At 26.5% G+C, this 18,173-nt stretch overlaps 1 protein-coding gene across 4 annotated transcripts; it reads left to right on the top strand.

Annotated features, from left to right (window-relative positions):
* The first annotated feature begins 11,406 nt into the window (after nucleotides 1–11,406).
* COQ3 (coenzyme Q 3) lies at nucleotides 11,407–17,633 on the top strand. Of its 4 annotated transcripts, none has more exons than XM_022884874.2 (9): nucleotides 11,407–11,837; nucleotides 11,917–12,006; nucleotides 12,214–12,292; nucleotides 14,029–14,106; nucleotides 15,137–15,185; nucleotides 16,207–16,256; nucleotides 16,534–16,683; nucleotides 17,217–17,297; nucleotides 17,395–17,633. In XM_022884874.2, exons 1-9 carry the CDS (start codon nucleotides 11,632–11,634, stop codon nucleotides 17,497–17,499), a joined length of 888 nt encoding a protein of 295 aa, XP_022740609.2. In that variant the 5' UTR covers nucleotides 11,407–11,631; the 3' UTR covers nucleotides 17,500–17,633. The 4 variants fall into 4 exon arrangements, with proteins under 4 accessions (XP_022740609.2, XP_022740610.2, XP_089623016.1 ...); XM_022884875.2 differs by having other exon boundaries at nucleotides 11,498–11,837; nucleotides 12,235–12,292; XM_089766890.1 differs by lacking the exon at nucleotides 14,029–14,106 and having other exon boundaries at nucleotides 11,498–11,837; nucleotides 12,235–12,292.
* The last annotated feature ends 540 nt before the right edge of the window (nucleotides 17,634–18,173 follow it).

The following is an 18,173-nucleotide window of genomic DNA, read 5'->3' as shown; positions in this document are numbered from 1 at the left end:
CAAGTGCTCTATTTGGGTACCTTGTGGTGAGGTCTGTTTTAGGGCTATTAAGAAAAGGGCTAGATGGGTGCATGCAAGGGCTCATGGTGGGTACTCGTGCTTACTGTTTTTAGTTAGAATTATTGGTTGAGTGCTTGAGGGTTCTCTGGTAGTGGCTGATTCAAGAGGGGTGTACGGTGACCATATGGAATGGGATTCTTTGTGGTGGCAATTGGTGTCGAGGCTTATGCATGAAGGCTAGTAACCCAAAAAGAAAAGGAAAAATGGGTGCCTTCTAAAGCCAACCACCTAGGGATAGTGGGTGGAGTATGCAGTGGCTAGTAGAGGTTCAGGGTATGACCAGGGAAGTGGATTGATAGGGTATGAGGCTGTTGGCTTGGTATGGGAGTGGGTGGTGCCATGCACAACATCATTTTTTTTATTAATTAATTATTTTTATATCAATATTAAATTGATCTGATAAAAATTTGAAAATAAGCCCAAAAGCTAAATTAGTTTGGAACATGAAATTATTAACCTGAATAGAAATTGATGTCTATAGCTGCACGTTTTTGCATATTTTTAAGGATCAGGAATAAGATAAAAATAAATACAATAATTTTGTTCGAAGTTAAAAGTTTTCTTTCTTTTTTTTCTTTTCTTTCTCTTTTTTTGTGTTTTTGTTTTTGTTTTGCACTTTTTTTTTTTTACAAAATTTACTATTTGAAAACAAATTTAAAAACTCTTTTAAACAAGAATTCAACAACTTTTGCAAATAAAACAAGAAATCATGCCCAAAGGTCTTACAAATCTCAAAATTAAAATAGATCAAACTCAAAAGACTTATAAATCTTGCTTGGAGGATTTAGAGATTACGTTCGGAGGTTTTAAAGATTACACTTAAAGGTCTTACAAATCTCAAAATCTTTGAATGTTCCTCATATATTAGAGGCGATTGAAATTTTAAAAATTTAAAATGTTTTGCTTGGAGGTTTTAGAGATTATGCTTGAAGGTTTTGGAGATTATGTCTAGAGGTCTTTAAAATTATTTTCGAAGGTTTTAAAGATCTCAAAATCTTTGAATGATCCTTGTATTAGAGACATTGAAACTTTGAAAATTTAAAATGTTTTGCTCAAGGGTCTTGAAAATTATACCTAGAGGTCTTGAAAATTATGCCCAAAAATCTTTAGAAATTATGCCCGAAGGCCTTGAAAATTACGCTCGAAGGTATTAAAGATCTCAAAATCTTTAAATGCTCATCATATTAGAGGCATTGAAACTTTGAAAATTTAAAATATTTTGCCTGCAATCTTAGAGATTATGCCTAGAGGTTTTTGAAATTATGCCCAGAAAACTTTTAAATTATTCATTGAGATCTTTAGAAATTATGCCCGAAGGTTTTGAAAATTATGCCTAGAGGTCTAAAAGATCTTAGAATCTTTGAATGCTCCTCATATTAGAAGCATTAAAACTTTAAAAATTTAAAATGCTTTACCTTTTAGTACAGGTGATTTTTTTCATAATACAAGTGCCGATACCCTTACAAACATCTTTTATGATGCAGATGATGTAAATACGAAATGTCCTTCGCATGATGCAAGTGCAAATGTTTTTTTTTCTTTTCGTTTCAAATGTTTTTCTCATAATATAAATGTTAGTGCGAATTTAAGTGTCATAAATGCAAATGTCTTTTTTTTTATTTTTGTAGTTTGCAGATCAAATGCAAATGTGACTGCAAGTGATGCAAATATGAAGACTTTTTTGTTTTTGTCTCATACAGATCAAATGTCTTTCTAACAATGCACATACAAGTGATTTAAATGCGAATGTTTTTTCTTGTGATGCCGATGCAAATATGAATGCCTTTTTCATGTTATCTCATACAAATCAAATGTCTTCTTGATAATGCATATACAAGTGATTTAAATACGAATGTTTTTTTTGTGATGCAGACACAAATGTGAATGCCTTTTTCTTGATGCACATGTGAATGATGTAAATGTGAATACCTTTTTAATGATGCACATGTGGATGTCTTTTTCATGATGCACATATGAGTGTCTTTTTCATGATGCACATATGAATGATGCTTTTTTCATTATGTACATGTAAATGAGGTAAATGCCTCATTTTTATTGCTTTTATTTATTTATTTATTATTATTATTATTATTATTTGTAGAAAGCAATCAATTTTTTTTCACTATGCACATGTGAAGACAAATGCAAGTGATGCAAATGTGAAAACTCTTTTTGCTTTTTTTTCGAAAGACCTTGTCTAAATTTTCAATGTCTACTTTTTCACTAAAAATGATCTCAATATTCTATACAAAATGCTCAAATAATCTCTAAACTTTTCAAAAATGATTATAAAATTACCCCACATATAGTATTTTTTTGTAATCAATGAGAAAAATTAGAACTTATGACTTTTGAATATCTTAGAAATTGATGATTACTATTTGGAATGCTTGTGGATGGGAGGTAATTGACTATTCAATTCTTTTCATTGATGGGCATATCTCAATGAAGGCTCGATAAGGGTTACAAGAATTTTTCTTGAGCTCACAAAAGAGATAATTTTGTAGAACACTTTTCTTTTATTGAAAACATGATACTTCAATGTATGTCAAAACTAATCATTATTTTTTAGACAAGTTTTGGGAAGAGAAAAAAGCTATTGTTTTATTTTCAATGCTTGATGAAATGCAAAGTTTTTAATGGTTACTAACCTTTCAAAAGGTTTTGCATTGAGATTTTATTCTAGAACTCTAAAATTCTTTTGGAGCCTCAATAATGGCTTTAGTTCTAAACTGCCCTTTATAGGCTTTCACCTTAGAGCTATATTTTCTATCAATGAAGAACTGGGTAAAATCTTGCCTAATACAAATTCTCAAATACAAAACCATTCAATCTAAGTGTCCATATTTTATCAAAATGGACTTTTCAAGGTATGAAATGTAGGTCAGGGTTCGGGGTTCTAAAAAAATGGATAAATAAGCTTAAAATATATTATTCAGGGTAATTAGGCCAAGGATCTAATGGAGTATTCTTTGAATGAAAAGTTATGTGTCTTTTTTTTTTAAAACATTTGACTTCGTCTTTTTCACTATAGTTTCTTGAATTTTATCTTTTTTTTTCTTAAAATTCTAATTGAAGCTTCATTTTTTTCTCGAACTCTCATATTCAAGGTGCATGTCTTTCTTTTTTTGCTTTTTTTTTGGAAACATTTGACTTCATATTTAACGATATATTATATTAAGTTATTAGGATTCCAAGTTAAACCTCATTCATTTTTTACCTCAGACTCTCATCTCTGAGGTATATGTTAAATGCTATCTTTATCAAACACTTTTCTTAAAGTTAGGCTCTTTAAGGTATCCTTATTTTACCCCAATGTAAAAAATGATCCTTCGTCGGGGTTCATTTTAGAACAAGAAATTTAATAGGTTCAAATAAGAAGTAAGTGGATAATTTTTTTTGTATGAGAAAGATAGAAAAAGATGGTCATATATCATTTCAAACATGATCACTAAGCTAGAAAAGAAAATTATTGAATAAATAGATAAAAGGTTTTTTTTTTATTCTAATGTCCCATCTTATTTTTCACTCAAGGTTCTTATAACAATGAAAATCAGGTTATATGGGATGCTCCAAATTTGATCGCACAGTTCAAAAATGCTCTTTTGGTTTCAAATTGTTTAGCATTTTCTTGGTGAAAGGAATAGAAAAGGTACGAGGGCATGAAACATATTGTTTCACACATAAAGGAATTTTGCTTCTTTTATTCAATGTGCCTTAAGACATAAAACAAGGGTTGCTTAAGAGAAAACGTTCAAGTATTTTTTGTGTCTATGGTCATAACAAAATTTTGATATACATTGAATTATCAGTTGAAAATTTGAAAGAGTATCTTACTTCATCAATTTTCAAAATTAACCTTTTTTATTCATTGCCTAAGAAAATATTATCACCCATTTATGTCACAATATTATCAAGTATAAATTCAAACTCACACTCTCTGAACGGTTATGGTTGATGAGTCAAATCATTTGAGTGATAAGAGACATGAAGGTTTTCGAAAATGGGAGCTTTTTTCTAATAGTAATCACCTATTCCTTTAAAAATATTTTATTGCAAAAGAAAACTTCTTTTTCTCTTTATTTTTCTTCACTTTTTTTTTATTTTTTTTATGATTTTTAAAATTAGTTATGTGGGACTTTTATTCAAACAAATGCATAAAAAAAAAATTTCATAAAAAAATCCAAAGCATTCAATTATTTCAAAATAAGTTAGATAACTTCTAAAGACACCATACACATATCATATATAAATGGTGAAAAAATTCAAAACGGTGTTCCATGAAAGACCAAAACGGCATCATTTTGAAAGGGCTATAAAAGGCGTAAAAATTATATTTTTTTCATTTTTTCTTTCTCTCATTTATCTACCCCAGAGCTTATCTCTCTAAAACCCAAATCCCCTCTTGTCAGCCACCATTGATTATAGATTTTGACTGGTTACCATCATGCACTAGTAGTCAAAATCATCAATCGATCGAAAAATTCAACAAATCTCAGTTTTCAGTAGTCAAAATTTTCAATCGATTGCATGAAAATTTAAATTTTTCCATATTTTGGCAACCTAAAAAAAGTCTAAAAATTCCCAAAATTAAAAAAAAAACAACCTTTGTAGCCTTCAAACACTTTTCCTAAACAAGTTTTACTAAAAAAAAAAAATCTAGAATACCCAGATCGAGAATTTTTTTGTTTTTGGAAATTCTTTTTGTTTCTAGAAATTTTTTTTATTTTTTTTACCACTGTTCCTTTTTTATAAGAAGACTATGATGAGTTTTTTTTTTTTTTTTTGCTTGGCTTGTGTCCTTTTCGTTCTCTAAACTCCCTAGACTCTGTATTTCCTTTCTTCGTGTATTGTTTTGGCTTGATTTTATAGGGCCTTTTTTGAGTCTTCAAATCCTAGATAATCTGGGATTCAGGAAGATTTTCATGGCCCCTTAATCGTACTACAAAATTAGGTTGTGATAGAAAAGAAAAAAAACCATTCTGGCAGTTTAATTTCAACTATCAAAGTTGACACCAATTTTTTTGACTTTTTTTATTAATTTTTTTTGGACAAAATATGCATATACATTTTTGGATGAATTAACAAAAAAAATGTTTTTCATTATTTGGTTATTTTTTGAAAAATCTATTTTTTTAAATAATATTAATATAACTATTAAAATAGTAAAAATTATTTAATATTAAAATATATTGAAATTATTTAGTATTAAAATTATTAATATTAAAAAATAGTTATATCTTAATAATAATATTTAATATTAAAATATTATGTTAATATAAAAAATACTTAAAATAAAACTATTTATTATTCTTTATATTATTTATTAATATATTATAATATTTTTATTAATAATATTTATTAATATATTATATAATAGTATATTATTTATTAATAATATATTATTTATTAATATATTATTATAATATTTATCAATTAAATTAATAATATTTATTATTATATTATTTATTAATATAATATTATTTATTAATAAATTATAATATTATTTATTAATATATTATAATATCATTTATTAATATATGATTTTATTAATATAATATTATTTATTAATATTAATTATATTATTATAATATTTATTAATATATTACTATATTATTTAATAATATTATTTAATAATATTTTATAATATTATTTAATTATTTATTAATATAATATTATTTATAAGTAAAATGTACTCAAAAGTGTTTATAAATAATTCTACTCATAGACAACTCTTTTTCAAAAAATATCTTTCTCTTTTCAAATCTGTAAGATAATTTTCATAAAAATGACATAATTTTTCGTTGACCAACTAGTTTTCTACCAAATAATAACTTAAAAATGCGGAAATCATTTTCTATAAGTCATTTTCCACAAAACAAACGGAACATTCATTGATTTTGTTTTCTTATGATTTGAGATTTTAACAGAGGTGGTAAAATTTGATGTGTTATATATTTCGGTCATATTTGATATATAAGATTATAATAGGATAAGATAGTATGATATTATGAATATGATTAGATTAAATAATGTCATCCTATCTTATGTTTAATAGATATAAAGATTAAGATAGGATAATTTATTTATTAGTCAAAATTATCCTTCCTCAAAGTTTATACAATTTAAATTATTGATGCAATTTTTAAGGATATAATAAGATATGTAAGTTTAATCCCATGGATTAAAAATAATCATATTTACTTTAAGAGGATTGAATCATCTTATTCATTTTAATTAGATACAAATCAAATATGATATAGAATGATTATTATACTATCCTATCCATCATCCTATGCATTAAACATGACTTTCATGTATTATATATTTTAGGATTTGGCTATCTTTTTGTTTGTATTATATATTTCATGGATTTTAATTGGTTGACTCAAGAATGACCATTATCTTATTTGACCATTATCTTATTTGGCTTTATTGAAAATAAAAAATAAAATTTGAATTTGAAAAACATCTTAATTAAAAAAAATTCAAACTCAAATCAATTTGAATTGAAATTAAAAATATTCAAATATGAAACAATTTGAAATTATATTGATGCAATTCAAAGCCACAATAACTCTGAATTATAAACCAATTAGTTTATAACCCGTGCGATGTACGAATTAATTTTATTTATTAATTAAAATATTTTAAATTTATAAAATTATTAATTAAAAGTTATTACTACAATCAAACCGAAAAGACTATATTCAAATATTTGTCAGCAATTAAACATAAGTTCACAATAAAATATTTATGTAACCAATAGATAAAAAAATTACTTTGGATCCAAAAGAAATTTCCTTAGAATATAGTTGATTCTCACTTTTAAATCTATGTGATTCCAAAACCAATAATTAATGTAAAAGACCTACTTAAGTTACAAAACAATAAAAAATAATTTAGAAATTCTTGAATTGAAAAATATTTATTAACTAAGCAAAACTTACTATAATTACCTTTACGAAAAATAATATTTTGTGACTTAATATTCATATGCACAATTTATGTTATCACTTTTTTTGCTTGAGAAAAATGTGTTAATATAAAAGTTAAAAAAATAAACATTTAAAAATTTAAATATAGTAGCAATAATAATAATTATTCTCTTTATTTTATTTTTGTTTCCCATTTTCATTTAATAAAACATTATAATAAACATAACCTTGCATGTTAAAAACTATTATTGAGAAGTTTCATATGTTCAAAAAATAAGTAGTAGGATTAATGACTAACCAATTATTTGGCACCTAAGTAGGATCTTTGCATAGAGCAGGATTTTCACAAAGTTAAATTCAATACATATTATAAAAAATCTAACAATGAAATACATAAATATTATCTATAAATAATATAAAACCAATTTCTTTATTCAATGATTTTTTCTTGCCATAACAAAAAAAAATATACGTCCAAATTTTGTTTTAGTGTTTGAAAACTGTAATCTTGATAAAAAAAAAAAAGTAATGAAAATAATTAGAAAATGTGAAGCAAATAAAAAAAGAGTTAAAAATAAACAATAATGTTAGAAAATAAAATTAACTAAAAAAAGAGTTGACATACCTTAACTTAATTGTAATATTGATCAAACCATTAAAAAATATTAAGAAATTGCATTAAAAAAATTTAAATAAAAATAATATACTTCTAGGATTATTAGATGTGAAAATACATATTTAATATTTCACCTGTAATCAATGCAAGTTAAATGAAGGAAATATTAAAAGATTTTGAAAGTATAAAGGATATAATAAGTTATTTTAATTTGTTTGAATTTAAAAAGAATACCAAATATTAAAAGATTATGAGGAAATCTATGAAGATATTGAAATTTTCAAATTTAAAAGAGATATGTGCATATTATTGGAAAATTTTATTTTAAAAGAAATATATCTAAATTATATTTAATTTGTATGCTTTACTTATAATTAATCCAAATATCTAAAGTAATATACATAGGAAAAGTCAAAAGTTAGTAAAACTATAATGATTTAATAAAAAAATATTTGATATTTAAAAGTTAGCATTTAAATTGTGGATTTGATATATATTGATAAAAAGAGTTGGTTGAGATTTTTTGTGATTTAAATTAAGTTAAAGTTTATATAAAACTGAAATATTTGATAAACTTAATTTTTAAATTTTTAAAATTATTTGGTAAATAATTAAAATTAAATATTTATCTTATGTATAGATTGTACATATAAGTGATTATGCAAAAATGCTTATTTGGTTATATATTTAAAACTATTTTATGTATCATTAAAATAGATTGCATACATAGCATCGTATAATGTATTCTTGTATATTGTAATATAATATTATATATGATTGATTTTTTATTTAAATATTGATAAACTTTAATTCATAAATATATTTAAATAATAATTTTATCTATAAATAATATTTAATCAGATAATAATATTTAAATTTTGGTATTTTATACCTTTATCTGCCAAAGAAAAATATCTAATCAGATAATTACTTGATAACTCTAGACTCAAGAAAACCAACATAACTTATTAGAGTTTAAAAATTATTTAACATAGATTTTTTTTTTTACTGTTATTTAGTTGTATACTGTAATTTCATCTACATAAATAAATGAAACAAATTTATTGAGTTTATTTTGTTATTTATTTTTAAATCATAATAAAAAGGATATTAGCTTAAGTGGGCTCTAATTAAATTTATTATGAATTGAGAAATAGAAAAAAGAAATGTTACAGCTAATTTGAAAGAAAAAATCTTACCTGATAGAATAAATAGTATGTTTAGTGAAATAGTACCTATCATAAAAAAAAGCACGTTAATTCCTATAGCAAGAATAGACTAATAAAAAGAGAGATTAAATTAATAATAAGGCAAATACATTTAGCTCATATGCTTTGTGGGACATTGAGAAAAATATATAATTAAAAACTACCAATAATGAGGGTTTTCTTGAAATTGTTATAGTATATATATATATATATATATTTTCACATTTTCTTAAAATATTAATATTAAAAGTCTATGACAAATATTGATTTAAATTTAAATTTTATATTAATTTAAATATATCTAAATCTATTTTTTAAAATTGGTGGATTGTTTATTAAAATTATCATTACCTATAACTGATATATTTAAAAGTTGGAAATAATGTAAGAATTATTTACAAAAAAATATTAAATAATATTTTAAAAGTTTTGATAAATTTAAATAATCATGTTAAGTGCAAATAAATTGAAAAAGATATAAAATTGATTTTAAATTGAGATAAGGTGATATCGAGGAGAAAGGAATTTCATTAGAATTTAAATTAGTTTTTAATTAAATTTTAAAATTTTAGATAATTTAATAATTTTTAAAATATATTTTTATAAATAATTTAAAATTAATAAATATATTATGTGCCATCATAATGATAAGTTTTAAAAAAAATTTTACGTGAAAAAAAATTATCTATATAAACGTTCATGTTAATAAATATTTATTTTATAAGGTAACGTAATAACCTTGGAAAAGTGATGAAATAAATAAATAAATAAAAACATGGATTGTCATCATTTTCAATACTATTAACATATCTGTTTGAAATTATATCATAAGGAGAAAAGAATTTACAATCATAATTAATTATTATATTTTTATATAATATATTTTTAGATAATAAATCATCAAACTTAATAATTAAAACAAATTAAAATATAATTAAACAATCAAATTTACATACATTAAGATTCAAATATAAAACCGCAAATTTTAAGATACTATTAACATATCTTGGGTTACGTGTTTAAAGTAATTTTTTTGAAGTGGTAATCATCTTTTTTGTATAGTGATTAATGAGGCCACCTTTTCATTAATTGGCTAACTTATCATTAACTTTTTGATGAAAATTGTTTGTTAATGTTGTTTTTATTTAAAATTGTTGGGATGAAATTCTATTTATTAAAATTATTGATCATTACAATTAAAAATTTAATAATTTATTAATAAATTATATGATTGCTGGTTCGTTAATATTAGTTGTAAAGATTGTTTTTTCTTTTTATGACAGGAATATGCTATTAAGGAAAGTATATAACTTTTTATTGAATTAAATATATATTTGATCCATAAATTTTATATTTTTTGTCACATTAGTACTTAAAAAATCATACTATCATATTGATACATAAACTTTTAAATTTGTTATCATATTAGTATCTCGGACTAACGTTGTTCTTCAATTTTACTAATACAATATAAATATTTAATAAGATACTGATACGTATAAAAAAAATTCAATCAGTGACACAGCATCGATGCTACGACATCATTAAAAGAAAATTTTAGAAAAAATTTTAAAGAAAAATTTAAAAATTCTAAAAAATTTTAAAAATGATAAAAAAAATTTAAAAACTTAAAAAAATCTAAAACTTAAAAAAATTTTAAGAAATTCTAAAAAATTCTTAAAAATCTCAAAAATTCTAAAACAATTTTTAAAAATTTTTTAAAAACTTTCAGAAAAGTTAAAAATTTAAAACAGAATATAAAAAATACTAAAAATTTTTAAAAAATTCCAAAATTTTTTAAAAAATAATAAAAAATTCAAAAATAATTAAGGAAACTTAAAAATTTTCCAAGTTAAAAAAAATTAAAGAAATAAAAAATTGACGATTTTAATAAAATTTAGAAATTTGTTAAAATTAAAAAAATTAACAAAAACTTTTAAAAACTAAAATCAAAAAATTTTCGAACAAATATAATAATTTTTAAATTATTTTTTAAACTATTTTGAAAATTTTTTGGATCTTTATTAAATTTTTAATTTTTAGATTTTGTTAATTTTTAAAGATGTTTCAAAATTTTGAAATTATTTAATTTTTTAAAAAATTTTAAAAGTTTTTAGAGTTTTTTCTTGTTGTCAATTTTTTAGGTTTTTATGATTTTTTTTCAACTTTGAGAAAACTTATTGTTTTAAAATTTTAATTTTTTTTTGAATTTTTTCATTTTAAAAATAATATAAAATTTTTTGAATATTTCAAAATTTTTAATAAAAAATTTTAAATTTTTTTAAATTTTTTAGAATTGTTTTGAATTTTTTTAAAAGTTTTTAAAATTTTTAAAATTTTTTTTATATTGACATGACATCGATAATGTAACGTTAAATGAATTTTTTTTAAAATATATCGATATCTTATTAAATGTTGATATCATATTAACAAAATTAATTAACGACATCAATCATAGGTATCAACTTGATAATAAAATAAAAATTCATGCACCAATATAGTTATATAATTCTTTAAATATAAATGTGACAAAAAATATAAAACTCATGGGCTAAATATATATTTAACCCTGTTAATGTACATCAAAGGTTTTTTTTTTTTTTTTTTCAATAGATAAACTTCAGCGCTGATCCCAGCAGTTTGATGTCGGCCAGCCCACGAGATCAAAAGGTCGAGTAGGATTTTTTTTGGAAGAGCTCAACCTTCTGCAGCCCATTCAGATCTATAACGAAGGCAATTAAACCTGTCTTGGGCATCGCTGCTTGCAAAACCTCTTGTTCAGCTCTCCAAATCTTGAGCATAATTTCTAATGTCTTCTTTAAAGCTCCTTAGCCAACTTCGGTGGTTCCGATTCCTTCCGAGAAATCTTTCCAATTTCAGGCTTTTCTCTGATGTTTCTGAACCTCAAATCAATATTGACCCCAAATATAACAACATGTTCAACAAGGCTTCTTCAACTCCCTCTTCTTTGAAGGAACCCGAACTCGCCAAGTTCTCTGCCATTGCCGATACTTGGTCTGTAAAAAATGGGATTTTTTAATTCAATTCGATAAAAAATTTGAAACACTTAATTTGAGCATTTTATCATTTGCAGGTGGGATTCTGAGGGACCATTTAAACCATTGCATAAAATGAATCCTACCAGGCTAGCTTTCATCCGCTCTACTCTTTGTCGACACTTCGGGTATGTCTCCCTTTGTTTCAGAAACACTAGAAGAATTTACCAGCTGACTTTGTTTAAGATGGCTTATTTGGTTCCTGGAAATACTGATTTGTTAGTTTATTATGTCATCAATTTTGATATCTCATTTTCGGACTTTTTTCATTTTAAGCTCTAGTTGCGTTTATTTCTCTCATATATCGCTTATATGATGATTGCTCGTCATTTTAGAAAGGATCCTCTCTGTGCTAGGCCTTTTGAAGGACTAAGGATTATTGATGTTGGTTGCGGTGGTGGTATTCTTTCAGAGGTATTTATGCATGCCTGCCACTGGAATTTTTTTTTATATGTAAAATTATTTAGTCTGGCATTGCACCAATTTCTAGTTAGACCCTGCTTTGTTCACTCAAAAGCTCCAACCAGGAGTCACATAAACAGCTTATTGCAAATGACATGCTGGGTAAATGACATCTTAGTGTTACTTAATATTGCTTGAAAATATTGTTTGGTAGGAGATATTGGATGGACTTCAAGTCTCCGTTTTTTGTATTCTCAAATTCTTGATTGCCTACTGCAACCAATCAATCCCCTTTAAGCATTTCCCATTTTACATTACTTCCATTAATTGGCAAGCCAGATTTTAGGAAATCTGTGGAAGAATCAGTTAACATAACCTACAAAAATATGGTAATATGGGGTTTATCTATATGTCTACTTCCCATTGGTCAAGTATTGATGATGAGTCAAACTAGTACTTGCGCAGAGAGTAGTGGCTTTGTCAATTGGTCATGGTAGAAAATAAGGTTGTGATGGTCAAATATGGGTCGGCCACCATGCCACTAACAACCAGGATATTAACAAGTTGGCGAAACAAGGGCCTGTAAGTTGTGTTCCTTGTCATGTTGTTACTACTTAAATGCCAGAGGCATTGGATTATAAGAATCTGTGAATAATTCTAGTATCAAAGGTAAACAGTTGAGGAAGAAAATGCTACTCACATCTAAAAAAAAAAATTAAATAATGATTTTAGGACTCTAGGAAGCAGGACTACCAGATATCATTAATTTACTGGTGCTTGTAGAAAGGCTCTTTCTCTTTAGATTCTCAACTTTGAAGCTTGATCTCAGAGTGATTAGCTTGAAGTGAAGAAGGACCTTAAATTTAGGAAGATCTTACATATAGGGAGATGATAAATGGGCTTATAGAAGTGATTATGCATAGAAAGCTGTGGTTCAGATGGACAAAATTATAAATGAGGAAAAAAAAAGGGAGGGATAATACCAAATAAGCCCTTGAACTTTACTAAGAGATGAAAATAAGCCTTTGATCTTTTATTGTATGGAATTAAGGCATTAAACTTTTATTTCAATGTAATTATACCCGTTAAATCTAAAAATGGGGGAATAAAGTCCGATTATTAGAATTACTAAAATAGCATTCCCTTATTTGTCAGTGAATTCATCCAAATAAGTCAAAGTAATCATTTTGTATAGATTACATCATTCAAGTAAGAAAGTTTTAACTAAATATGGAATTATTTCATCATGTCAAAGTTCTGGTTGTAATAAAACAAAAGTCCATAGTTTTAATTTTGTGTGATAAAAGATTGAGAGCTTATTGTCCTTTTTTTTTTATTGAAGTTTCTTATTTGTGTTGTGGGAAATATGGAAACAAGAAAAGAGGACTGTGGAAGTCTACCACGCATCGTCAGGTGTTATCAGAGGAGACTATTCTGTTTCCTGCTATTATTTTTTATTTGACTCTGTTAAGGTGTAAGAAAGAGTGATTTGCAATGCTTTTCCTGTTTTCCTTTAAGTTTATCATTCTTTTGAGAGGTTTGTGCAGAATTGCAGATAGCTCCATCTTTTTACAAAAACATCAAGAACCTATGTAGGAAACTAACTATATATATTTGTCAATGGATGTTATTCTTCCTCATTCCACATTTGCTTTTTTTTTTTTCTTTCATCCATTAGACATTGATACAAACTGTTCAAGCCAGATTTGCTATTTTGCTGGTATTTTTTATTTTCTTTTTCCTCTCAGCCCTTGGCTCGAATGGGAGCAATTGTCACTGGAATTGATGCTGTAGAGAAAAACATCAAGATTGCCCGTCTTCATGCTGTATGCTATCTTCTTCTTTTCAGTTATTCTCATGATTTGGAGATAGTGATAGTTTTTGCAATTTTAAGCTTCCATAATTTTCTATCAGTAGAATATGTTCCAGTTTTTGCAGCATTATTTCCTATATTCAAGTGAACTCCAGCATTTCTACATCTTGGCTGATTTTAGTAATAACTGCACTTGGGTTTGAATGAAAACAAATAGATTGTCATTGCTTATGTGATGATAATTATGTTTTAGGAATTCAGTTTTGAAGATGCTATGTGTTGTCAAGGCTTTTTACTTACCTTTTGTCTTTGAAACTATAGCTTGTATTTTATAAAGACTATGGTCAAATTGGATTGTGTGTTATTCTATCAAGCATAACTTCTTTGTATGAAAATTTCTTGAAAAGGAAAGCTCTTACCCGGTTCTACTTTGGCACAACAAGCTAGTTAGGTTGATGATTGGATATACGTTAAGCATTTTTCATGTAAAGAAGTTTTCAAGACTTGAAGTGACAGATTTAGACTCAGTAGTCAAGTCATTCTGGCTTGTATACATGTCTGAAATATTTTCTCAATTATTTGCATTGTTATTAAATTATCCTAAACAAATTCATGATTTCCTACTTTTCCTATCTCTGTCTTTGATTCCTTCCTATCATTCATTTATTTTCTTGTCAAATACATATCTGAACCTATTACTGGAACATTTTACAAAAAGCTTCTCTCTTAGAAATGTTATTTCCTTGGTAAGCAAGCGGAGGGTGACTTTTGTTAAGTTTTAATTCCATAAATATTTTGATTTATATTCTCATAATTTTGTTGATTATTTCTTGTTACTGTGTTTCCCAAATTCAAATTGTTTTTCAATTATAGCTATTTGGTTCCTGCTACCAATTTGATTAAAGATGAATCTCCTGTGTCTAAATACTATAACACCAAATTACAAGTTTAAAGTTTACATTGGTTAACTGCCTGTATCTCTCATTCACGGTTATTGTGTTATAGACCTGAACTTGAATTTTATGAGGTACCTGTTTGTACAGGATTTGGATCCAACAACATCAACTATTGAGTACGATTGTATAACAGCAGGTACATTCTAATCTGAATTCTTCCTCCATAGGTTAATCTTTCTGGTAATCCTAGATCTATAATGAGTTGAAACGAGCATTGCTTCTCTGTTTTGTAAGTGTTTTAAATCTTTAAGATAGTGACATTTCTGGATGAGTGCGAGTGGGGGGACAAAGTCCTTGTTGGCTTGCCTCTTCTGACACTGCAATCAGGTTGAAATTTCAATGTGAAAATGTAGTCAAATGTAATAGTAGTTCTCTTGGAAATAAACTCTTCATGGTAGAACTGCCATATGTGCATTTCTCTTCGCTTAGGTGTAAGTAGCCCTTTACTAGGAACTTGATGTTTCTTCGTTGATTTTCATGAGCCAATAACCTGGAAAATTTTTCAATGAGAAACGCTATCTGAATTGCTGTAGCTGAGTTTTTTACTCAAATATATCATAACTATAATAGATTTCTTCTGTTTGTGGTGAACCTTAGATTTCCTGGGGTTAGTATTCTATCCAATGTGATCTCTTCTGCTTTTTTCACTTATCGGAGTGTGAAAGCTATAGATATAGCTACTCAGCTACATGGTCAATTGTAATCTTTGACAGCTCTTTGACAGCTCCTTTTTTGAATCTATGAAAGATATTTAAGACAATTGAAGTTGTAACCATTGTCTCTGGATGTATGTGATGGCCACATGTACTTTGATTGTTATAAATGCTTGCAGATTATAATTTTGACTGATAAACTTTGATAAATGATAACCTTGTCATATTATTACACACTGCATGACATGGCTGATTTGAATTAGTTATGATTATTTATAACAATCATAGTTTTTGCTAGTTCCTCATTTCTATCCATTTATGAGTTTGTTTGGTTTGTGTTTATAATGATAGCTTATGTGGATATATTCTCATAAACAGAAAAATTAGTTATGCTTATTTATAACAATCATAGTTATTGCTAGTTCCTCATTTCTGTCCATTTATGATGTTTGTTTTGTTGTGTATTTTTAATGATAGCTTATGTGGATACATTCTCATGAACAGAAAAGCTGGTTGATGAACAGAGACAGTTTGATGCAGTGATTGCTTTAGAGGTATGCTCTCTCCGGCCAACTATGTCTCTCTCTCTCTCTCTCTCTCTCTCTCTCCCCACCTGGCTCTACAGATTGTTGGAGGAATGCTGTTTTTATGATCTTCTACAATTCTTTATGGTGACATATTCATGGTGTACTCACTATTGCTAAAGAGCAATTTTATGGTCTATTCATGTTGTTTAGCATTTCATAAAATATTTTCACTCATTCTTTTTACACTTTTTGTTGTTGTAAATTCGTGTCCATTTTTCTGGGAAATCAATAACTTTTACTTAAGGTGATTGAGCACGTAGCAGATCCTGCTCAATTCTGCAAGTCTCTCGCTGCATTAACTGTTCAGGATGGGGCTTCTGTGGTTTCAACAATTAATCGCTCTATGAGATCATATGCAACTGCCATTGTTGCAGCCGAGTACCTGCTCCAGTGGGTATGATTCTGCTATCTTCTCTTTAAATACAGCACTTCACTATTTATTTTTCTACTTCATATGTAATTATGTTTGTGTTTTATTCAAACACCTTCTAGAGATTTAACCGTTAATTCTAGGACTTGCTTTTCATGCATCACATGTCTGAAAACTAATCTAATTGAGTTCTTATTGTCATGTGTTTTCACATCTATTATTTGTTTTATCATATGCAAAACATCGAATATTGGTTCAAAATTATGGCTAAACAATGTTACAAGTTTAAATTTCCAATGAAATAGATTTAGAACTGAATTTGTTGCCTTGCAAAGCATGTTATAGACCTTGAGCTGAAACAGCTCAAGATACAAGAAGAAACTTACATATAAATGCATATTTGGCCACTGCCCCGGAACAAGCATGACAAACCTGTTACCTCCAAAATTATAGACCATTCTTCTATAATTTTTCAAGCACAGGCAGTTGTTAGATGTTTTTTTTTTATCATAGTTTCTATTTATATGTTCATAATATGTGACTCTTGATTTACGCAGCTTCCTAAAGGCACGCACCAATGGTCAAGTTTCCTTACCCCAGAAGAACTTACCATGATTTTAAAGCGTGCATCCATTGATGTAAGCAAACCAGTTAATTCCTTTGATATCTGAAACTGAACTCTTCCTGTTGGTATGACTAACCTCTGTGCTACTTTATGGTTGGTTGGCTGCATAGGTAAAAGAGATGGCCGGATTTGTTTACAACCCCTTAACTGGGAGGTGGTCTCTATCAGACGATATTAGTGTAAATTTTATTGCTTTTGGTACCAAGGAAAACTAATGAAGAATTGTGTATGTCCTATTTAATCAGGTCTTTCATCAAAATTTTTACTTGTAATTTAGAGATCTGTGATTTGTTTCTGTCTTAGCATTTTAATAAACAATGCAGTCAAAATCCCTTGTTTCCAGAGTTAAGGATGAGCTAAGAGCAAAGTGATTACAATTTTCTAAGTCCATATTAAAGGTTTTTTTTTTTTGGTGCAGAAAGTTATTAGTTGTATTCAAATCTTGGCAGATCTAGTACTTAATTTTGCAGAAACTTGAGTGTGGGAGGGTGTCCCCGTGACATCTCTTCCCCCTTCCCCCTTCCCCCCCCTCCCACCTTTTTTTTTTTTTTTTGTGTTTTTATTAGGTTTTTGGTTTTTGTTTTTAATTGGTTTTTTTATTTTTTATTTGTTTTTTCACTTTATTTTTTTAATACCCATCATTCCTTTTTTTATTTTTTTAATTCTATTGCTACTCTTTAATTTTTGGGTCTTTAACTTTTAACTTTTTAATTAGATATATTTTGTAAAAAAAGAGGATAATGATAAAATAATTTGTATTCGATGAGTTTTGATTTATCTTAATTCAACGATTAAGTGCCTTTTTAAAATTTGAGATCCAATCAAAAAAACCTTTTTATTTTAATCAGGATTGGATCATAATGGGGTTTAAGATAATTCATCTCGTTTT

This window comes from Durio zibethinus, chromosome 10 (assembly GCF_047325235.1).
Source record: "Durio zibethinus cultivar Kanyao isolate XHJ-2024 chromosome 10, ASM4732523v1, whole genome shotgun sequence".
NCBI lineage: Eukaryota > Viridiplantae > Streptophyta > Magnoliopsida > Malvales > Malvaceae > Durio > Durio zibethinus.
This window is presented reverse-complemented; position numbering and strand designations above follow the sequence as displayed.

Excerpts from the sequence above, each read along its gene's own strand:
- COQ3 (XM_022884874.2), top strand. The coding sequence starts at position 11,632 with ATGTCTTCTTTAAAGCTCCTTAGCCAACTTCGGTGGTTCCGATTCCTT. Across the intron at positions 12,007-12,213 it reads ACTCTTTGTCGACACTTCGG|AAAGGATCCTCTCTGTGCTA; the intron begins GTATGTCTCCCT and ends TCGTCATTTTAG. Across the intron at positions 16,684-17,216 it reads CCGAGTACCTGCTCCAGTGG|CTTCCTAAAGGCACGCACCA; the intron begins GTATGATTCTGC and ends TGATTTACGCAG.